At 36.1% G+C, this 24,728-nt stretch overlaps 1 protein-coding gene across 2 annotated transcripts; it reads right to left on the minus strand.

Annotated features, from left to right (window-relative positions):
- Nucleotides 1-375: 375 nt before the first annotated feature.
- LOC107933428 (reactive Intermediate Deaminase A, chloroplastic) lies at nt 376-6,697 on the minus strand. Of its 2 annotated transcripts, XM_041087001.1 has the most exons (5): nt 5,631-6,671; nt 4,981-5,211; nt 4,664-4,743; nt 1,097-1,146; nt 376-681 (listed from the first exon to the last, which is right to left on the minus strand). In XM_041087001.1, exons 2-5 carry the CDS (start codon nt 5,026-5,028, stop codon nt 563-565), a joined length of 297 nt encoding a protein of 98 aa, XP_040942935.1. In that variant the 5' UTR covers nt 5,029-5,211; nt 5,631-6,671; the 3' UTR covers nt 376-562. The 2 variants fall into 2 exon arrangements, with proteins under 2 accessions (XP_040942935.1, XP_040942936.1); XM_041087002.1 differs by having other exon boundaries at nt 4,664-4,774; nt 4,981-6,697.
- Between the last annotated feature and the right edge of the window lie 18,031 nt (nt 6,698-24,728).

Genomic DNA, 24,728 nt, shown 5'->3' on the forward strand with positions numbered 1-24,728 from the left:
GCTTTATTTATTTATTGGAAATAAAATGATTTTTTTTAATTTTTACTCAAGAAAAATGTTTTCCTTTACAAACAATTTCAGGGTTTTTTTTTTTTAATTTCCGTAAATCAAAATATCAGTGCAGTACTGGTGAATGCATTGTACAACGATGAAATTTTTTATGGTTTGATTAACTATTAAAGTATTAATTTTGATTATTATTAACATCGACCATTAGTCATTAATTATTAATAACTCGATTGCCCATTTTGGAAACTGAAGAACGGAATATACACGGTACTCGATTTCCGAAAACGAAGAGCAGTGAGATTGATTTGAATGCTCTGGTAAACAAGAGTCATATGCATGAACACAATGCAATTTGTTGCTAATGAGTTGCAACTCAAAAACATTATTAAACTCAAAAATCACATTCAAGTTTACTCAATGTAGCTCTGCTTGCTACATAAGACTTTCTGGTTTCGAGATATCGAATGGGATCCACTAACTGCAGCAGTAACCCGACATGACGGCCAAATTCAAAATCGAAAAAGCGACACTCTTAAAAGCTTAGTTTCCTACCTTACGAACTCTCCCTTTTGTCATGCCTTAGTGCTGCAATGCATTCGAATTCAATCTTGGCATCCAATGGTAATGCTGCTACCCGACACGTTGAACGAGCTGGAGCCGGTGAAGGAAAGTCTACAAAAGGAACCGTTAAGCGAAAAATGAATTGAAATGTTCTATTTTTAATGATGTTATAAGGTTAGTTATGGAGGAGGAAGATTCGGAAAAGGAAAAATCCAGCTCGTTTTAGTCGACAATTTTTGACAAGTCACAAATTTACATAAGAGCAAAGTACATATTGATGCATGTGACAGCATTCGAAGTCTTTAGAGACAACTAGAAATTTTCAGTTCGATATGCTGTAAATGGAAATGGAAATGGCATTGGCATCTGTCGTGTATCTGGCCCAGAACAAGCCGGTTAACCGAAATGCCAGATATACCAGATACCGAGTTATGTATCTATGATCTTGTTTTCTTTCATATATAAATTTTTTATGAATACGAGATTTAAGGCAAACTCGCAAAACCATATATAAAGCAATACTCACACTTAGCATAGATCTCATTCACTTTCTTGAAGTCTTTCAAGTCGGCCAGCCTGCATGAAGGAAACCAGAAAAGAAAAACAGTAAAGATATTATCCATTTCAGATTATCCACCTCTATCCATGTAACAAGCAAAATGGCGAAGAAAATCGAAGAAGAGTAATACATAATTGTTGTCTTAACCACAGCGGAATAGTCAGCACAGCCAATTTTCAGTATTTCTCCCATACTTTTCAGTACCTATAGATTTGCATAGCAGTGTCGAATCAATTACGGACATGTACTCGGTTCCACAATTGGAAAGCTAAAATAGCAGATTTACAGACTCACAGTTACTTGCTCCGTTTGATCCTCTATTTGTTCGAGATGAACTTCTGGGTCTAGAATAAAACCCTACAGACATTATCTCTACCTTGCTTATAAACCAGACATGTAAGACTACAACCTTAACATATCAAGAATCTTAAACAGACATCTAAGACTACAGCCTTAAAATGTCAAGAATCTTCAACATGGAATAAGACCGTGAAGAAATACAGGTATGAAGAAGTACAGATGAAATTGTGAATCTATGAATGAAAATAATTTGGAACTAAATTGAAACTTCTCTTTTATCAATTCTGAATTTAGACTACTAAAGCTACCAAATACAATACCAAGACTGTATATATATAGACTTTGAGATAACTGCTCTTCTTAACATCTAGCTAACAATTTTAGCTAACTCTAACTACCTCCCTAACCGACTCATTATATCTTTAACATTCATCCATCCTCCCCACGGGTAAGACCCGAAGAAGATTTCGAAACCGAGTGAAATAAGAAATCGAAAGTGGCTTAGTAAGCACATCAGCCACTTGATCAGACCCAGGAACTTCAACAACCCGAACCGATCCATCAGCAACCTTTTCACAGAAAAAAAATGATCCAACTCTACGTGTTTGAACTTGGAGTGTAGAACAGGATTAGCAGCAACAGCTACCTCACTGGAACTATCACACCAAATATTAGGTATATCATTAGACTTAACATTTAATTCCTGAAGTAATGACAGCAACCATATGATATCGCTGGTAACTGCAGCAAGACTTTTGTATTCAGCTTCAGCTGTTGACCCAGAGACCACATGTTGTTTCTTGGATGACCACGAAACTGGATTTGACCCAAAAAAAATACACAATACCTTGACGTGGATCGTCGATCATCAAAATCCAATCCCCAGTTGGCATCAGCATACCCAACTAGAGACAGCCGTCCAGACGGGCGAAAAACAACCCCATAGTCAAGTGTGCCAGACAAGTATCGCAAGATCCGCTTGAAAGTAACCAAATGAACAGTGGTAGGACTATGCATGAACTGACAAATCCTGTTTACTGCATACGCAATATCAGGCCTAGTAAGAACAACATACTGTAATGCTCTAGCAAGACTCCTATACTCAATCGGATCTGACAGAGGATTGCCATCACCCTTAGACAGATTTGACGAGCTAATCATTGGCGTATAAACACTTTTAGCAATAGTCATAGAACTTCGTTCAAGAAGATCACGGACATACTTCTTTTGACAAAGATGAATACAACCGGAGGAAGATCGAGTAAATTCAACCCCAAGGAAATAATAAAGGTCACCCATATCTTTTAACGAGAACTCATCAATCAATAACTTCACAAACCAATCAATGGAAGTAGGCACATCCCCAGTTACGATAATATCATCTATATACACAAGGACGTAGAGTGTAGAATCAGGTTGTACATGAACAAATAACGAAGCATCCAATTTTGAACCAACGAAGCCAACTGTCACAAGAAATTCCTTTAGCTTTTCAAATCACGCTCGTGGAGCCTGACGAAGACCGTATAGAGCTTTCTTTAGACAGCACACCAGAGGTTTCCCATCAGAACTATACTACACATATCCTGGGGGTTGCTGCATGAATACCTTACTATCAACATCACCATTTAAGAATGCATTGTTCACATCAACTTGTCGAAGTGACCACCCTCTAGAGACTATAATAGACAAGATGACCTTGATAGTAGCAGGTTTCACCACTAGACTGAATGTTTCCTGGAAATCACAACTTGGAACTTGAGAACAGCCTTTTGCGACTAAACGCGCTTTACGACAATCAACAGACCCATCTGGATTTTGCTTGACCTTAAACAACCATTTACACCTTATAACCTTACGACTCGGTGGTAGAGGAACAAGATCCCACGTAGCATTGCGAATAAGCACATCATACTCAGCTTGAGCTGCATCACGCCACTCAGAGCTAGCAAATGCCTCCTCAATCGTAGAAGGTTCCACAGCTTCAACAGTCATGACTCTTGTTTAAACACACCAACCTTTGATCGAGTAATCATTGGGTGAACATTCGTAGCAGACAAAGAAATGTCAGGTCCCGTTAGAGTAGACGAAATCTCAATAACGTGTGTAGTGTGTTGAACATTCGTAGACTGTGAATCAACAGTACCAGTGTTTGGCAAACTAACATTGACATGTGCTAGATTAACAGCTACTCCATCTTAAACAACAAGAGACCTGCTCGAGGAACCCAGAGAAACAGGAACAGACACCAAGCCTTCAGACCTAGGAGGGACAATCTTGACCAGAGGAACACATGTGGGTAAAGAGATTGGCTCACTACCAGACCTTGGCTTGTCAAGAGAGAGAAATCATTTTTCATCAAACTCCACATGGCGAGAAACTATAAGTTTACCATCAGGCAAGAGACACTGATATCCTTTGTGACGAGCACTGTATCCCAAGAAAGTGCAGGGCTTCGACTGGAACTCTAACATATAACGTTGAAATGGTCTCAAATAAGGATAACAACAACAACCAAAAACACGCAAATAATCATACTTGGAATCATGCCCATAAAGAGCTTTATATGGAGTTTGACCATACAGCACCAGTGTGGGAAGACGATTAATCAGATGTACTGCACAAGTAAAAGCATACGCCCAAAATTCCATAGAAAGACCTACTTGAGCCAGCAGAGTAAGCCCCATGTCCATAATGTGCCTATGTTTACGCTCCGCGACTCTATTTTGTTCAGACGTATGAGGACAAGACAGGTGATGAATGATACATTGAGAAGCTAGAACTGAGGTGAAAGCTTGATACTCGCTACCCCAATCACTCTGAAATATTTTTATAGTTTTACCAAATTGAGTTTGAACAAGTTTCTGAAACTGACCAAAACACTCCACAACCTGATATTTCTGCCAAATAAGGTAAATCTAAGTGAACCGAGTACACATATCAATAAATGTCACATAAAACCAGTTATTAGTACAAGCAACCGACGCAGGTCCCCAAACATCAGAAACAACCAAAGCAAATGGACCAGTATACTCAGTAGTGGAATTAGAAAAAGGCAACTTATAAATTTTCTCTTTTTTACATGCAGTACAAACATTGTCACTAGAAACGTTATTTAATTTGATATGACAATTATTAAGAACAGTCTTGACAACCGAAGTAGATGGATGGTCAAGACGTTTGTGCCATAACAAAAAAAACCTCACTATCAGCAGGTCGATGCTGGAGTCTAACCTGAGCAGTAGATGGATCAATAGTAGCCGGATCAGACCCTTGCGGCAAAGAAAACTAATACAACCCATTACGAATATGCCCTGTCAGCAGAATTTCTTGCGTCATGTTATCCTTAATAGCACAATGTGTAGAATGAAATTAAAAGAAAATGTCATTTTCAATCGCAAATTGAGACACTGACAACAAATTCTTTCGTATAGCAGGGACACACAACACATTAGACAACCGAAGCACCCTAGAAATTGTAGGTAAAACACCTTGACCAATTCAAGAAATCATAGTAGGCGTACCATCACCCATTAAAAGAGAAGACTTACCGGAATACAGAACAGGATCGCGCAGTATAGAAGAACCCTAACATACATGATTGCTAGCACCAGAATCAGGGTACCAAGACGTGGTGCCAACCGACCAGGAACAGTGCCATCAGCACTCGTCCCATGATGAGTGGTGTTTAGAGTCGTGTCAGAATAATTAGAAGCATGAGAATCACCAAGTCAAGAAAGCCCAACACAAACACGAGCCCGCGGTTTAGTACGCCACGAAACCTACAGACATCATCGTCATTGGACCATTGCCAAATTGAGCATTATTAGAAATAGGCTCATTGATATTTAAAGGAGCAAACGACCTAGGAATAGGCCCAAAATCGCACCCAGCCCATTATTAAAACCAAAATGACACGACCCTTTATTGAAATGAAACTGTGATGGCCCATTATAACCTTGCGACATCATTGGCCCATAGAAAGACGGACCAACATTTGGCCCACACCAATTAGCAAAATCAATACGCGGCTGACAAGTTTGACCATAACCCCAATTTTGACCAATTTACCAATTTTGACCAACACAATATCCTAGTTGACCAACTGCATTCTACCAATTTTGAGGGTTAGAAACCCTAGACGCGTGTTCAGTAGAGAGACCCAAGCAAGACCACGAGAATCGTCACGAACCATACTCACCAGAGTACTCACTGGAGAAACATCATCACGGCGATACTGATAAAAGTAATGCTGTGCAACATAACCAAATCGTGAGCAGATTTAACACTGGAGATGGGGCCGAAAACCCCTACCCCGACCTCGTGAAACCACGCGACCATCGCGAACAGATCCGTCTATGGCCAACGACGATGAATCTTCAACGAGGTTCGCAGTAAAGATGATCTCTTAGACTACTTTCGCCTGTCGAGTTTCACAATCAAGAAGAGCATCAAAAAGGCGTTAAAACGGAACTAGAGTCGGAGACAAAGAGGCGACAGAAACAACAGCATCAAATTCTGATGAGAGTCTTGTAAGTAAAACCCCCATTTGCTCGGCCGCAGAGATAGGAGAATCAGACGCGTCCAGAATCGCGCATAATCCTTTCAGTTTAGCAATATACTAATGAATGTACAAACTCTCCTTCTTGAGAGAAAGCAGATCGTGACGCAACCGAGATTGCTTCACCTCCGTATCGCCGTAAAGAGCGCACCCGCCACCATCCACACATCAAATGCTGACTGAACATCTGTGAAAAATGACAAGTCAGAGGCACTGATAGTGGAGAGAAGCCACGATGTCAACAAATTATCTTGCTGTTGAAACACCGTAGCAGTCGTGTTAACCACAAGAGCACTATCATGTGCTTGTACAAACATCGGTGGAGCCACAACAAAGCTATCAAGAAAACCAAACAAACCATAACCAGTCACAATAAACTGTATCTTCTGTTTCCATTACACAAATGAGCGTTCATCAAGTTTTACAACATCATGTCTCGAAAAAGAATTAACAGTGTGATCTGCAGCAAAAACAGATCCTTGCTGCTCAGCCGAATCAGAATTAGGAGAAGTCATGGTGGTCATATCCTAGAATCACCAAGTGACTCATACCATGAAGAAATACAGGTATGAAGAAGTACAGATGAAATTGTGAATCTATGAATGAAAATAATCTGGAACTAAATTAAAACTTCTCTTTTATCAATTCTGAATTGAGACTACTAAAGCTACTAAATACAATACCAAGACTGTATATATATAGACTTTGAGATAACTGCTCTTCTTAACATCTAACTAACAATTTTAGCTAACTCTAACTACGTCTCTAACTGACTCATTATATCTTTAACAGACCAAGAACGCCCGAGAGAAAGAAAAGATTATTCGCCTTGATAACCTGTGAATACGGTCCCAATATCGCCGGAGCTTTATCGGTTACCAAGGCCACCTTTTTCACTACAATCATAAACATAGTCCAACTCATGACACGAACCGTAGACACATAATAAAGAAAAGAAATAATACAACTCATAATGAAACAAATATTGGTCCAAAGTAATTAACATATGATGAATTTGCTTATAGCATCATTAGCCCCTAATTTCCACAATGTCATTTATCATTCGACATTAATGAAATTCAAGGTTATAATCCACAACAGGAAACGATAACAGTTTTCTTTCTCAGATATTAGGTTTACAATCACAATAAAGACCCTAAAATAGCCATATATGAATATAAATTCCTAGAAATTCTATTATGCATGAATTCACCCATTTCAAAAGCAACCCATCAAACAAAAAGTCGTTCTCTGCCTAAGAGTCCTCTTGCTTCCACGATGCTGTTGGTCTTCGACTAAGAAGAAAGGTTAAAAGTACTAATTTCTTGAAAATAGAGAAAAAAATTACACCGATTAAAATCGGAAGCCCTAGAGTTTTTCTATATAAATATGCCCTCAAACTTCTTTATGGTATTTATAGGGCATAATTTTCAAGTGTTCAAAAAGATCGAGCTCATGGCAGCGTAACGACAGTCAACTGGCTCTCCATTATACCCCGATCTATTACCACATAACGATCATCGATTGAAGCCTCCACGTCGACTTTCACCCTCAACTGTAAAAAGTAAAATCACCTCATAACTGACTTCCCTAGGATAGATTTCGGAGGCAATGATTTCATCTCGACATTATATACAAAATGTGTACGGCTCGGAGCTATATCACATCACCGATGACTCAAAAATAACTCGAACGTAAACAAAATATTTTAAGCGACTGATATTTTTAAGATCGAGAAATGGTTTGTACTGGAGAAATGGATAGGATGGGGGAGAAATTATATGATTGAAGGATGATGAAGCCTTGATTGTTAGAGCTCTTTTTATAGTTGTAGGGAATGGTCTGTTTGCAAAAAAAAAAAAAGAAATTGAAAGTGCGCTGCAGGAGTGATGAACATATTCTAAATGTGTTTCTGAATTATTCGAAGCTTCAAGCATTTCTCCCTAGGGAATAAGAATTTTGTTCGAGAAAGCTCGCCCAGCTGGTCAGAAAAGGCCCCAGTTGGGTGAACTTTCTCTAACAAAATTCCTATTCCCCCTAGTGTGATGGTACATTTTGAAATGTGTGTTTTGTAATATGTAGCGTAGAATATCGATGAAATTATATGACTTCTGAACGTGTGATGAAAATTAATTGCACCATACAACATGCAATGAATGTGTGCATTCGTAAACGAGATACATAACATATATTCTTTTTCTCCTCACATAATTCTATTATAAAAGGAGCATAATTTTCATAACATAGACACACATCTGATTAATATAAAACATAAGAACTTTGCATCACGGGTGAGAGTTGTAAATATCCTTGGGACAACTATCTACTTAATTTTTTTTGTTTGTTCATCTAAATCTCGAAATGTATTAAAATGAGTTGACGAGTGGAATCCGTTATATATTATGACGGTTAAATCTGTAATACAGAGTTCAGGGCGGTGTTTGTAGGGGCGAAGTACGTGAAATTTGTGTTCAATAGTACTATTCAAATGCGTAAGCTACAGACTAGGATCAGGAGAAAAGTTGGGGGATCGACCTAAGGAAGAATTATGAGGTTGCAATACAGATATCTTGATCCGTTGACCCTTATAAGTATGAGCTATTCGATGTGATCAGTTAGACGCATCTCGAGATATTCATATCATCGCACATCAAAAGTGAAAATGTGGGAATGTAGACTTCCTCATCGTCGTCATCATCGCCTGAGTACATAGCTAACACTGCCCCCTAGGCAATCGTATCTTTGGGATCGACACCGTTATCATCTTCCTCCATGGTCGATTACGGTGTTGTCATTGCATGTCATCATGTTTCCACCACTCTCTCATCCACCGGTTGCGATAATAAGTCACCTCTGTAAAATAGTGATGTGCACGGTGTTTAGGTTACTATAGTGGTAAAACCATAAGATGCCCCAAATCCCGGGTACATCGAAAAGATACCGCGAATGCTACATTGGCACTTGCATCGGTGGCGGTGGATACGTTGGTGTCTATTTTGGCACGGGGTTTGACATTGACATTTGCACAGAGCTGTAGTATGCGAGGGACATCGATAGAGCGAAATATGTACCTACGAAAATAGAAGAATCGGCCACGTGTGACGGTGGTTCGTAGTGCGGTGGTGCTTGTGAATAAAACACAGGGTTAGTTAATTGAATGGGAATACTTGAAGCGAAGTGATCTGGATATTACACAGCCATAGGCGGCATATCATTTGCCAGAGCGGATGACGAACTCGTTGTGTGACCGCATCCCCTCAAAGTATGCTCTGGCAGTCAATGTGACCTCTTCACCCAAATTTGCATACTCCTCTGCTCTAGTGATAGCAGATATGACTTGCCGATGGCTCTGAACCATGCCAAGTAATCATCAACTACTACCGTGTCTGCTGAGAAAAATTGTTTGCGAACGGGTATGGATTGCATCATACAATCTCATGCATCGATGTGCTCCTCGTGCCGCACCGTCTAGTCGATGTTGTCATTCCCTCACGTGTCTATCTTGTGCACCTCCTTCAGGTCTTGCAGTGGTGACGAAATTCGTTGCCTCCACTCGAATTACCACAACACCTGGTCTGTTTCTTGCATTTTCATCGTCATGTACACTACCAATGATACATTCACGTCCCACATCTACCAATTGTCTAACACTTTCGGCGGGATATAGGATATGACATCAGTGTCGGCGTACTATATTCATTCAAACTGAAAAGTAAAATTGTAAATATCGTTATTTATGAATTTTTTTACGAATCATTACATAATTAATATAGGTTCGAAAGAATAGGTATCTAACCTCAGCATCTGAGTGTTGATCTAACAACAGTTTAATATCTTCTAGACCCTCGGGCAGTCCTATGTAGCTCGACCCATGGTTCCACCTGTATAAGCGATATGTTAGTCGAAACGTATAGTAATAAAACTTGTTGTACAACTACGCATCTGTTAATAAATTATGTTTACCTCGTCACCACCGGGAACATATATGAGTTAGTCACATTGAGGTGTAGAAACGGTAGCCGCCACCAGGCTTACGACTGTAATAGGAGTAGACAACCACCGATCGACATTGCACTCGGTAGCGTGGCATGATACATCTCCCGGTATAATGTGGTTAATACAGTAGATCCCCAACTTAGTTTCCTACATTCATTAAAGTCATTCATCGAAGTCCATTAGATGTAGTAGCCACCTTACATGCACCAAATTTTGAGATTTGTCGAGGCATTAAAAAGCCCCCGATTAACCTCATGATGTATGCTTGGGTTTGTTGCATGACATCCACTGTTCGGTTTTCAGGGTCTTCAATGAGCTTATTGAAATTATCCTTCAACCAGTTCATTGATGTTCGACCATTTTCAAACTTGTCTTAGATCTTCCCTAACAGTGATTGGCAAAGGTTCTCTTTGCCTGGAACGATTCCTGATCCAGTGATGGCTAGCCCATCTACTGTCAAACTGAGTTGTAGCGTTACACCTTCGAGTGTGATTATACACTTTCCATATGGAAGGTGGAAAGTGTGTGTTTCGAGCCTCCATCTTTCCACCAACACGTTGATTAGTTGAAAATCGAGTTTGCAGCCCCTAGACATGCGTCTCGCATGTAAGAATCTAAACGCTTGTAAGTGGCCACAAATTTCAAGAATCGCAGGCTTTCCCATATTATGGATAAAACCTTCCAGAATACGATCATCAGCCTATTTACACAATAAAAAATTATAATTATAATAAAAAAAAATTAAATTGAACATTATTGAAATTAACGAAATTTAAATTTCGATCTCACCATTGCTAATTGGATGGTGGAAATATACTTCTCGTCAAAATAGATTAGGGAGACGACCATTTGTGAGAAATAGATTTAAATGAATAAGAACGAGATAATTAAAAAAATAATATTTTAAAATAAAAATATCAAAAAATATTAAAAACATTGAGGGACTTGAGAGGGTTTGAGAGAATTGAGAGAATTGAGAGAGTTGATAGAAGGATGTGAATGAAAAAAAAAATTTGAGGGGTATTTATAGTGTAAAGAAAAAGGTTATCGTAGGGTGTATTTAATTTTTTTTTACTGTTGACGATGACGTTTAAAAAGCCGTTAGAATCTGATTGTTAACAACTGGATGCGCTTTCCAGTTAAGCCTTATTTTGCAGTTGTGTTGTGTATGTAGGTGAACTGAACTGAAAAAACAGTAGGAAAAATGGTGTAAAGTAGATTATCCCTTTTGTTGGTGAAGCCCAAACTGATGATTTTCCACCCAATGATTGTTAAAGTTTGGGCTTGGTGTGGATTTTGTAGATCATTTTTTTATTAAAATTCTCAGGATAATGGTTATGCTTATCGATTTACATGGATTTAGTTTCTTTTTACTTTTATTTTATCATCACATTTTGGACATCAGTTTTTTTTCGTCAAAAAGTGATGTGGGTCAATAATTTTTTATCAAAAATTCATCATTTTCAGGTTAAATTCTCAACATTAATTATTATACTTGTTGATTTACGTGAATTTCAATTTTTTTAATCTTATTTCAACATCTTAAGTGCAATACAAGCCTATTTTGATTGTGCATTTGGATAGACGGTACATTTACTTCAGTAAAATTAAAAATAGCGGTGTGATGAAATTAGTTATTATAATTGTGAGATAAAAGATTTTATCGCACCACAATCACTGCCCATCCAAAGGGGACCTTAATCAACAAATAACTTTCAAATTGTTATAAATATCTAATTAAGTGGTTGTCCATCATGATCAATATAAAGTTTTAATATACTTTAAATTCTAATAATTATTAAAATTAGATACCTACTTCTTTTATACTTCTTATGACTATAAATAGAGGCTCTGATGAAGCATTGTAATAATCTCTCACTACACCAGAATAAGCCTTTAGCGGCGTTTGAAAGAAAAGCGCCGCAAAAAATTGAGCAATAGCGGCGATTTAGTCAAAGCGCCGCTAAAGGTAGACCATCAGCGGCGATTTCCAACAAGCACTGCTAATAATAGGTATTAGCGGCGTTTTATGTAAAGCGCCACAAAAAAGGCTAAAACCAACGACGTCGTTTTTGCGATTTTTTAAACCTTTAGCGGCGTTTTTGTCTAAGCGTCGCTAATGCTCGTATCATTAGTGGCGTTTTTATCTGAGGGCCACTAATTCTCTGTTCTTTAGCACTGTTTTTGTCTAAGCGCCGCTAATGCTCGTATCATTAGTGGCATTTTTATCTGAGCGCCACTAATTCTCTGTTCTTTAGCGGCATTTTTTGCTAAGCGCCGCTAAAGTTCGTATTTTATATGTATCAATACGACGTCGTTACGTGTTAGGGATCAATTTCTCTTGTGGCGTTTTATAGGGAAGCGCCGCTAATATTCTTGAAACTGTGTTAGAACGGCGTCGTTTCAGTTGAATGTGTACTCTATTAGTGGCGTTTTAAGGGAAAACACCGCAAATATGTCTACAATTTTGTGAAAACGTCACCGTTTCTTTCTGTAATTGAAAAGTTAGTGGCGTTTTTTCCGGTAGCGCCGCAAAAGGCATGCAATAGCGGCGTTTTTCCGCCAAACGCCACAAATGTGACCTAAAATTAATTTAAGCGGCATCGTTTCTTTAAAGGCCATTTAACCCGTATCCTCATCCTTTACGAACTTATTATCCAAAAAAATGCATTTTCTATACCAAATTTTATAATAAAAAATTGTTTTTTATACAAAGAGACAATTTGTTGTACCAAGTTTATTATAACAAATTTCATCCATTTGTTAAGAGGACATTCGAAGCTTCATACGAAAATTTGTCATAAAGATAATATTACTTCCTTATTTCAACTTTATACAATATTTTTAACTATATAAATATAAGTTATTATATTTTAATAGATTTTCACTATATTTTTTTATTATTAAAGAATATTTAGGGAATATTTTGGTCGATGCATGGTATTCTAAGGAGTACGGGTCGGTATATATGAATTTAAGGTTTGGTATTTATAGTTTAGGTTTTAGGGGCTAGGTTATGCTTTAGGGGTTATGTGAATTTAGGGGTATAAGGGGTTAAATATTAGGGTTTAGGGTTTAGTGAGGGTTATAGATGTTTTAGGGGTTTGGCCGGGGTTTAGGGTTTCTTAATAGGTTAATATTAGATTGATTAATTTTGGAGGTAAATATATATGTTCTTATATATTTGTAAAATATATATCCAGAATAAATTTAATATTAAGATAAGTTTTGAGTATAATAGGTATAAGATGATCACTTTATGCATGTACGTAGCTACATATATAAATTGAATGGTTAATATGAAGATTACAAGGTTAATTTATAATTTGAGACTTGTTAATATAACTAATAATTAATAATAGTTATAACTGGCAAAACATTTAACCCAAATTAACGTCCATTGTATATATTTTTACTTATATATGGATATATATGAATATATATGGATATCTATATATAGTTATTAAATATTTAATTTGTAAATATAGGACCAAACTAAAATTGGTATAAATAAATAAACAAATAAATAAGTTAGTAATTATTTATTTGTTAAATAAATTGGTAATTAATTATTTAAAAGTAAGACAAAAAGAAAATGAGAGTTTTAGCGGCGTTTCTATATAAAAACGCCGCAAAAGGTATCCTTTACCGGCGTTTTAGTCAAAAACGCCACAATTATTACAATATACGGCGTCGTTCTGTGAATTAGGGAATCAGATTCTATTGTGGCGTTTTATAGGGAAGCACCGCAAAACTTATAACTTAACTTAAACGGCGCCGTTTCGTCAGCGGACAAATTCACTTACATCTCTGCCTCCGTCCTCCAGTTACAGCAACCCTTAACAAAATTTTCTAAGTGTTGAAATTACAGAGAGAAGTGTGTAAAAACTTATCACGAAAAATAGAAAGGGAAGAAAGGTGGTCGGAGTCGATCTTGAAAGACGGTGGGCACAGCTGCGAGATTTGTCGATTGAATAGGTAAGCACATCCGGTTCTGTTTCGATTAAATTTTTGGGGTTTTATGTCAGTCTAAGTTATTTGGGGTTTTAGGGTTTCGATTAAACAACATAATTTCTGGGGAATCATTAGATGATGGGGAATAGGTAAGCCGTCTGTCGTCTTGGAACTGTGTTTGAATGCTCTTGATTTTTACTCATGTCTTCGCCATCCCTTCTTTCTCTTTTACAGAAGAAAAAAACGGAATTTGTTTGAACTGGAACAAGGCAAGAACAAGAATAAGAACAAGGCAAGGCAAAGGTAAGGCAATGGTGTCGATGGCTTGAATTGAATCTGTCCATGTTGTATTGAAAACATTGTCGAATACATGAATGAGACATGCATTCTCAATAGCTAGACAAATAAGTATAAGAGTGAAGGAGAATAATAGAGTGATTAACAAGTTTTAGACTTTAATTTACAGTTCTTTCTGCCAAAACTCAATTTGTATTTCTGGTTTATAAAAGGCTACAAAATGCCAAATTAATTATTTCTCATCACCCAATTGCCTCCGTTTTCTTTTCCAGATTTAATTGGAATGGTTTTAACCCACTAATGATTTCAGGTGAAGAATATGATGGTTAGATTTTGGTGTGAATTTGACGTGTTTTATTTCTTTGGTGTGAATTTGACCTGTTTTAACCCAGTAATGATTTCTCATCACCCAATTGCCAAATAATTTGCTGTTTGCTGTGACTTATTTCTTTTTAAAGATGGGGTGATGTGATATCAATGTAGTATTCCCTGCACACAATATTCAGCTCACAAGACTTGATTGCAAAAAGAAAAATGTCATTTCACTGACTCTGGATTAGCTGGAAATCACCATTATTAATTACCCTATAAACTGGACCGAAACCACCCTGCCCTAGCTTTTTTGAGTGATCGAAGTTGCTCGTCGCAATGGCGAGTTCTTCGAATTTGAATAGCCGCAGCTGCTGGAGTTTAACTCCCATTGATTTTTCTCCCACATTTTCACTAGAAAATTTTGTCATTGCATTTCCTTTGTTGAGTTGTTGTTTGATCTGTTTCTGTTTTTGTTTCCTTCCTGAGATACAAATTGCTAAATTAGAGATACACTGAATTCAGAGTTACCTAATTAAAAAGCAAAATCTCAAACATGTTCAATCATTTTCAAACAGAGTAATGGAGTTGAGTTTGAATATCTTAATAACCAATAAAAAAAGATAGAGATATTACCTCTTCTTTTAGCCATCCAACATCATAAGAATAGCATAATAATCATAATGGTTACTATATATACCCACAATTACTGCTGTAATAACAATAACTTTAGTGCTTTTCCCTTTATCTGCAAATCGAAAAACTTGGTTAATAAAACTTCCACACCAAAAATGCAGATTAATTGAGGCATTTCAACACATGGAAGACATGGAAGACAAGTTTGATTCTAATTTGATTATAATGTAGTGTCAATGTAGGAATCATTAGATGATGGGGAATCATTAGACAAGTAGGTAGACTATTGCTGTTAGTTTAATGGATTTAATGGATTGTTTTTCTGTCATGTTATTTTGGGAACATATATATATGTTCAGTTTTAAACCTCTAATATCATCTAATTCACTGTCATGTTTCAACATATCTTCATATATATTTTTTCGGTTTTTTAAGTTTTTTGGCTTTAATTACTTATGTTTTTTGGTATGTACTAATGTATTTCTGTCTTTTTTTTCCAGGATTTGCTTCGGAATTGAGTGGATTTAAGGTATTTATTCCTATTTTTCTCTATTCGGCAACTTATAAAAAAAAAGTCAAATTGTATACTAAGTTTTATATGTTATTATATTTTAGTTGTATAGTTTAATTATTATTTTTCATTTTTAGATGGGAGTTTTAATTACCATTTTAGCTAAATTTGCATTTTACTTTGCATCTTATTACATTTTTTGATGTCTAAATTTTCTGCTCAAGATATTCGGCAAAGATCACTTTGTTTTAAACTATTAAAATTCGGAATACAACTCTTAAACAAATTTATATATTTCAATAATTGAATAAATTATGGGCGAATCGTTTTATCGGTTTAGCGTTTATAAATCATCGATTTCCGATATTGTGTTGCAATTATAAATTTTACTTCAAATTAATGAATAATTATCGATCTTAACTTACATAATGACTAATTATCGATCTTAACTTACATAATGAATAATTAAAATTATATTGATATATTTGAAAAATTTAAAGCGTTTATAAATCATAATTTACATACATAACACATAGCCTACATGACTTATATCATACACAACTTAAATAATTTAAATAACTTACATTCATAACTTACTCAAACTTATATTGCATTTCCTTACATAATACATAACTTATATAAAATTTTTATATAAACTTACATAATACATTGCTTACATATTAACTTACATACGTTATCTACAAGCTTATATTTAAACTTTCATAACTTACATAATAACATATGGACTTACATTATACATAGCATACATAACTTACATAATACAAAACTTACATAACTTAAATATCTTACACAACTTACACAACTTAAATAATTTAAATAACTTACATAATACATAATATGATACATAAATTACATTAATATGATACATAAATTACATAACTTAATTAATTAATATACATAAGTTACATAACTTAGTTAATTAATATACATAAGTTACATAACTTAATTAATTAATATACATAAGTTACATTAATTAATTAATATACATAAGTTACATTAATATGATACATAAATTACATAACTTAATTAATTAATATACATAAGTTACATAACTTAGTTAATTAATATACATAAGTTACATAACTTAATTAATTAACATCCATAAATTACATTAATATTATACATAAATTACATAACTTAATTAATTAATATACTTAAGTTACATAACTTACAACTTACATAACTTACAACTTAAATAACTTACATAACTTACATTTTTTTAATTATTCATAAATTACATAACTTAATTAGTTAATATACATAAATTACATAACTTAATTAATTACTCAGTATTATACATAAATTACATAACTTTGTTAATAAATGTTATACATAACTTACAACTTACATAACTTACAACTTACATAACTTACAATTTTTTAATTATTCGTAAATTACATAACTTACTTAATTTTCATAATAAATAACTTACATAACTTACAACTTACATAACTTATACGATATACATAACTTACATAGCATAATTTGACTAATACACAACTTACATAATTTTCATAATAAATAACTTACAAAATACACAACTTACGTAGCTTAGTTATACTTATTCCTAAATCCTAAACCCGTGCAATTTATTCTCAAGATTAGGGCTTCAAGAAATAAGAAATGGACCGGTCTTGGATGAATTTGTCAAGGGTAAGCGATGGTTACCGAAATGGAGTACAAACTTTTCTAGATTTTGCATTTCAATATGCAAGCCAAGAAAACATGATTCTTTGCCCGTGTAAGAAGTGTGTCAACATAAACTGAATATACGAGCATCTAATTGTTGATGGGTTTGTTCGTGGTTATAAACAATGGTTTTTTCATGGAGAATGCCCGCCTAGTACTTCCTCTTCAAGGATGGATGTATCTTATGATAGTAGTGCCTAACATCAGTCTGTTAGAGGGGATGACATGGAAGGGATGTTGCGTGAAGCATTTAATATTCAGAGTCACGGTTTACAGTCGTTCCCACCCGACTTTCTGCCATCTGATGATTGTAATCTCGTTCGAAATGCTGGTGCCCAACCCGAAAGAAGTGTGCATCATGAAGAGCCGAATGGAGAAGCGGCAAAGTTCTACGCGCTACTTAATGAGATGAACGAAGAACTATATGAGGGATCGAAATTTTCAAAAATGTCATTCTGCATTCGTCTTTTCCAGTTAAAATGTTTGGGAGGGTGGACCGGGAACTCATTGACAATGCTGTTAGAGTTTTTGAGAGAAATGTTTCTGTTTGCAAAAATCCCTCAGTCTTGCAAAGATATGAAGAAAATTATAAAAGACTTAGGTCTTGGGTACAACAAAATCCATAGTTGCCCGAATGATTGCATGTTGTATTGGGGCGATCGGAGAAACCAACAGTGTTGTCATGTATGCGGCGAATCCCGTTGGATAAATAGAAACACAGAAGATGGGAACGACGATGAAAATGATGCACAGCCAAGAAAGAAGCCGGTCAAGATTTTGCGGTATTTTCCGCTGATACCAAGGCTTCAAAGGCTTTTCATGTCGTCGAAGACAGCGAAGTCAATGACGTGGCACCATGAAGGACGAACCGATGATGGATTATTAAGGTATCCGGCAGATTCTTTGGCTTGGAAATCATTTGACAATAAATTTTCAAGCTTTGCAAGCGATCCAAGGAGTGTGAGGCTTGGCCTAGCATCTGATGGATTTAATCCTTACAAGATCATGAATACTGCATACAGTACTTGGCCAGTAGTGCATGTTCCTTACAATCTGCCTCCGTGGATTTGCATGAAGCAATCTTCCCTTATCTTGTCTATGATTATCCCTGGAGAGAAAGGGCCCGGGAATGATATCGACATTTATTTACAGCCACTTATTGAAGAGTTAAAACAATTATGGGCTGGTGTCGAGACATACGATGTGCTGAGAAAGGAGAACTTCAATTTACGTGCAGCTTTGATGTGGACCATTAATGACTTCCCCGCTTATGCCAATTTATCAGGTTGGAGTACCAAGGGTCGTTATGCGTGCCCTTGATGTGCTGCACAAACATGTTCGCAATGGTTATACAATGGGAAAAAGTTCTCTTACATGAGGCATCGTCGGTGGTTACCGGAAAATCATAGATTTAGATTTCAGAGTTCGGCATTTGACAGTACTGAAGAGTTCAGAGAAGCTCCTTCGCAAACAAGTGGATCTGAAATCTTGTTAATGTTGGAAGATATGAATTTCAGTTATGGGAAGATGAATCAACCGGCAAACACGCAGAGAAATAGAAGATCAAATGATGAAGCTGATGATAACTCCGATGAAGAGGATGATCCTAATGAGGCGGACTTGTGGAAGAAAAGAAGTATTTTTTTTTGAGTTGCCTTATTGGGAGCACCACCTTTTACGACACAATCTTGATGTTATGCATATTGAGAAAAATGTCTGCGAGAAAATAGTCTGTACAATTTTGAATGTAAACGGAAAATCAAAAGACAATCTTCAGAGTCGACTTGATTTAGTTCAGATGGGAATTCGACCTGATCTTCATCCGAATCCACTTCTGAATGGTAAATATTGGTTGCCGCCTTCTATTTTCTCAATGTCGAAGACAGAGAAAGAAGTGTTCTGCATGGTGTTGAAAGATATAAAGGTTCCAGATGCGTATGCATCAAATATATCTCGATGCGTTAGTGTTAAAGATCGAAGACTATATTTGCTAAAATCACATGACTATCACATCTTGATGCAAGATTTACTTCCAGTTGCTCTACGATGTTGTATTTCGAAGAAGGTGACGTCTTCTATAATTGAACTATCCAATATAATGAAAGCCATTTGTGGCAAAGTTTTGGATGCTCAAGAACTTCAGAAGGTACAGGATCGAGCCGCTTTAACTTTATGCAACATGGAGAAAATCTTCCCACCTTCCTTCTTCACTATTATGGTTCACTTGATAATCCCTCTCCCGCGTGAAGCAATTCTTGGCGGACCCGTTTTCTATCGATGGATGTATCCCATAGAAAGGTGTTAATTACAATTTTTAAAATTTTCCTTAATTCACCTATATGCCTTTAGTTACAAATTTTGATAATGTTGTATATCGTGTTTAGGTTCCTATCCAAATTAAAGTCTTATTGACGCAACAAGCGTTATCCGAAAGGATCGATTGCTGAAGGCTACTTGGCAGAGGAATGTATGACCTTCTGTTCAAGATATTTGGAAGATGTTGAAACACGGTTGAACAGACCAAATAGAAATGTTGGACTCACGGATCATAACTTTGCGGACAATTATTTGTTCCAAAGTTTTGGAGAACCAATCGGTAAAGTTGAAATTGCAGAATTAGATGATTTATCGTGGGTACAAGCACATCGATATGTTCTGTTTCACCACGAATCAATGGAACCTTTACGCAAGTAAGTTCTAGAAATTTGATAAATATTCATCATTTAAAAATTGTTTATAGTCTAACAAACTGAACATTTTTTTAACATAGTGAGTACAAACAAATATTGAGATCTCGTTCGCGCTCCCGAAGAACACAACATCGAGATATCAATAAGTTGTTTACAGAATCTTTTCATGAATGGTTAAGCTAAACGGTATGTAAATGGCCTCTTTCACCGAAAAATAATAATATTTGAGCACTCACAATTTTAATTACTCAGTTTACTTTCCATTCAATAGGTTTGGGGTGGGAAGAACGTCACCGACGAAGTTAAATGGCTTTCCCAAGGTCCAAATCGGGTGGTTAAAAGATATAGTGCATTCATCATAAACGGATTCAGATTTCATACAAAATATCGCGAGAGATTGAGGAAAACGCAAAATTGTGGAATAGTTGTTAATTCCTCAATTACAAGTTATGCTAGTGCTAGGGACAATAATCCTGTTGAGGGAAATGTGGAATATTTTGGACTTCTTACTGACATAGTTGAGTTGGATTACTACGGCAAATGGAAAGTTGTCTTATTTCGAGGTGATTGGGCAGATGTTAATACTGCACGTGGAATCAAGCAAGATCAATTTGGTTTCACAATGGTAAACTTCGCTCGATTGATTCACACAGGACAACAACTGATTGATGAGCCGTATGTATTTCCTTCTCAAGTCAAACAAGTTTTTTACTCAAAAGATCCAACTGATGAGGGTTGGTACGTTGTACTCCGTAACATCCCTAGAGACTTGTTTGACATGGGCAGTGGAAGTAGAGATGACATTGACGACAGAAGACAAACTTTACCATTTCCAGAACAGAACTTATACGAAAACATCCCTAGTACTAGTACACAATTTGGATGGGTCCGCCAGGATACGGATGAAGATATTTACGATTTATAATGTAGTAAGTTTTTACGAATATGTATGTATATATTTACGAATGATGATATTTCAACTATTTTATATGTGACATTATTATTGTAATTGTATACTAAGTTTTGAACTAATTTATTTGTATTGCAGATAAAATGCCTAGAAGAAAAGTGCGATCGCACCGCATTGTTCAAGGTACTCCAAACTCGGCGGAAACAAACAGCACTGAACAACAGACTGCTATTGGATCTTCGAATGTTCCGGTTACACCTGAGGAACCTATAGAAGATCAAATTAATTTAACATTTAATTTACACGTGTGTTGAATTCTTGTTTGTTTTTTTGTAATTTCGTATATTACAATACTTTTATTTTTCAGATGAAACTGGTGGGACGCGGAGAGTTCGCAGACGTACAGTACTGAGCGATTTATACGACCTAGATCCAGTTGAGCGTGTCCAAGTATCCAGTAATAGCTTTGGTCAGCCTGTTGGATCAGAAGCCCGCCTTTTAGCAGGATACATGGGCATTCTAGCACGGAATGCAAATATGTTGCCAATTAACTTCGAGTCATGGCATAAAGTGCCCGAGAGTAACAAGAACCAAGCTCTCGATAACATTAAGGTAACAAAACGTGTATAATGTCATTTATAAAACTTGGGTTTAAGTTTCATTTACGATTAATTTCTTAAGTTGTGTTTTTTGTAGGCGAGATTTGCTCTAGAGATCTCCGATGCTTATGTAAAGAAGGCATTGGGGAAAAGATGGAGAGACCATAAGAGCACTTTAAAGAAAGCATATTTTAAGACAAAAACAACACTCGACGAGAGATTACAAAATGTCCCGCCGGGAATGTTGAGGTACCAGTGGGAAGAGGTCGTTAGATTTTGGACTTCGAAGAAAGGAGAGGTATGTGTCCCTTATAAAATTTTGTAATTACTTTTGTATATAGTATTTCCTAATTAACGTACTAATAATTTCGTAATGTAGGATCGTGAACAAGTTGGAAAACAAAGTAGGCAGCAACAAAAATTCACTCACACAGCTGGGTCGAAAAGTTTTGCGTGTGTAGCTCATGCAGAGGTATTTTGAATTTTTTAATATTGGCAGATATTTATTACTTTCTATCAATTAATATTTTTACTATTGTATTGTAGGAACTGTCGTCCGGTCAAAAAGTTGGACGACTTCAACTTTTTGACATTACACATAGGAAGAAAGATGGAAACCCTATGACTCCTGAAGCTGCAGAAATTATGGTACGTTTGCTTAATACAATTTCACTTGTTTTAATTATTTATAGTGTTTACTTTCTAATTATTTATTTCATTTATTGTAATGCAAATATTGTTAAGTTATGTTGCATTCGGTTTTTTAATATATATTGCGTTCCTAACTATATGATTTATTTTTTAGGAAAAATTGAAGGATAAAAAGGCGGAGTACGAAGCGATTGCTTCCAGTGATAGTTCTGTTCATATTGACGACATTGATAACCGGATTATCACTGAAGTTTTGGGTCCTGAAAGGTATGGTCGGGTTCGATTTCAAGGATCTTTTGTTAACCGATCCCAATATTTTGGATCTAGCTCACAACAATATATGCCTTCGGGGAGTCGAGCTGAAGCTGAAGTTCAGAGGTTAAGAGACCAGATGGCTCAGATGCAAGCGACAACAGCTGAGCAAATCACACAACTTAAAGCGGAGGCAACATCGAGAGAAGCTGATGTTCAAAGAAGATATGAAGAACTCCAGCTACAACTTAAAGCAGATGCAGCAGCGAGAGAAGCTGAGGTTCAACGAAAGTATGAAGAACTCCAGCAGCAGCTTAGAGCAGATGCGGCAGCAAGAGAAGCAGAGGCGGCAGCGAGAGAAGTACAGGCTACAGCGAGGGAAGCAAAGGCTAAAGCGAGGGAAGTAAAGGCTGCAGCGAGGGAAGCAGAGCAGCGTCAAAAGTTCGATGAACTCCAGCAGCAGCTCCAGAGTATGATGAAGATGTTTCAGCAGTCGCAACCGCCGCCGTCTTAGACTATCGTGTAAATATACTTCAATTTTGACTTTGAATTATCATTTTAAGTTTTAACATTTTTGTAAGAATAATACGAATTTTATTATATTTATTGATATTTATTATATTATTTGTTTAATATATAGATTTATTACTTTTGGCTGGTTTAGATATGATTTCTTCTGATTTGTTTTTTTACAGGAGGGCTGAAAATATATAAAAATTTATTTTACAAATCTGCCAAATTTAGTGGCGTTTTTAAAAAAACGCCACTAAAGGTGTTGGTCTTTAGCGGCGTTTTTGGTAAAAAGCGCCGCTATAGACCAGGGTCTTTAGTGGCGTTTGTGACCGAAGCGCCGCTATAGATCATGGTCTATTGAGGCGTTTTTAGTAAAAGCGCCGATAAAGACCCTGATCTATAGCGGCGCTTTGCGCAAAAATGCCACTAAAGACCCTGATCTATAGCGGCGCTTTTACCAAAAACGCCGCTAAAGACCCTGATCTATAGCGGCGCTTAGCACAAAAACGCCACTAAAGACCTTGATCTATAGCGGCGCTTTTACCAAAAACGCCGCTAAAGACCCTGATCTATAGCGGCGCTTAGCGCAAAAACGCCACTAAAGACCTTGATCTATAGCGGCGCTTTTACCAAAAACGCCGCTAAATGTATTAGTCTTCAGCGGCGTTTCTACTAAAGCGCCACGAAAGCTCCTAGTCTTCAGCGTCGTTTTTGATATAAGCGTCGCTATAGACCAACACCTTTAGCGGCGCAATCTTTAGCAGCTTCTGTTGCGGCGCTTAGCAAAGCGCCGCTAAAGGTTTCTGCGGCGCTAAAAAGCGCGGCTAAAGGCCTAAAAAAGCGCCGCTAAAAGCCTATTTTGGTGTAGTGTCTTTTGATCAATAAATTACATCCTCTATTGCTTTCATATTTTCTTTGTTCTTTATTCTCTCCATCTCTCTTTATTTTATAACACGTTATCAGCATGATCTTGCTCAAAGTGATAGTTCCTTTTATCGATGATCAAATTTATCCTTCATGATTTTCAATATCTTTGACGGCAAGATGCAAAGTTTTTCCAGGAAGTTTCTTTTATTTAATGTTTCATATCTAATTATTATTTTTCATTCTTCTTTCATTATACATTATCATTGTTTTTATTAACTTATTTTACTTTTTGTTCTTAAGGATGGTGAAAGATTTGATACCGTTATCTATATAAAATCGAGAAGTAAAATTCACTCTCAAAGTTTGTTTTTTGATATTTGCTTGGGGATGATAATCTCTTTTTCTTCATTACAAAGGATGTTTATAATTACTACTTCTCATCCATGGTAATGTAAGTCAATCTAACAAACTTCTTTTGAAATTTGATTTGATTTCTATTAAAAAGTTCAATTTATATAATTCACTACCCGTATCTCTATGAATTTATAAAACCCTTCACGCATTTAGTTATTAGGATTTTTATGTGGAGATAATTATTTTTTGTATTTTTAATAGAACTGATTGGTTTAATTTTGATTTTGATTAAGATATATGATTATTGCGGAATGTGAGTAAAAATACTTACTTGTCATGAACTTTGGGATATTCACATTGTCTGTGATAATTTCATATCATTGTAAAATTTGAAATAAAATTATGCCATAAGAGGTGGATGTTAGAAAATGTCTATGTTTAAACTTTTTATAGTTGTAAAGTTATTTTAATTTGACATTATATTATTTT

Source organism: Gossypium hirsutum, chromosome D01 (genome assembly GCF_007990345.1).
Source record: "Gossypium hirsutum isolate 1008001.06 chromosome D01, Gossypium_hirsutum_v2.1, whole genome shotgun sequence".
Lineage (NCBI taxonomy): Eukaryota > Viridiplantae > Streptophyta > Magnoliopsida > Malvales > Malvaceae > Gossypium > Gossypium hirsutum.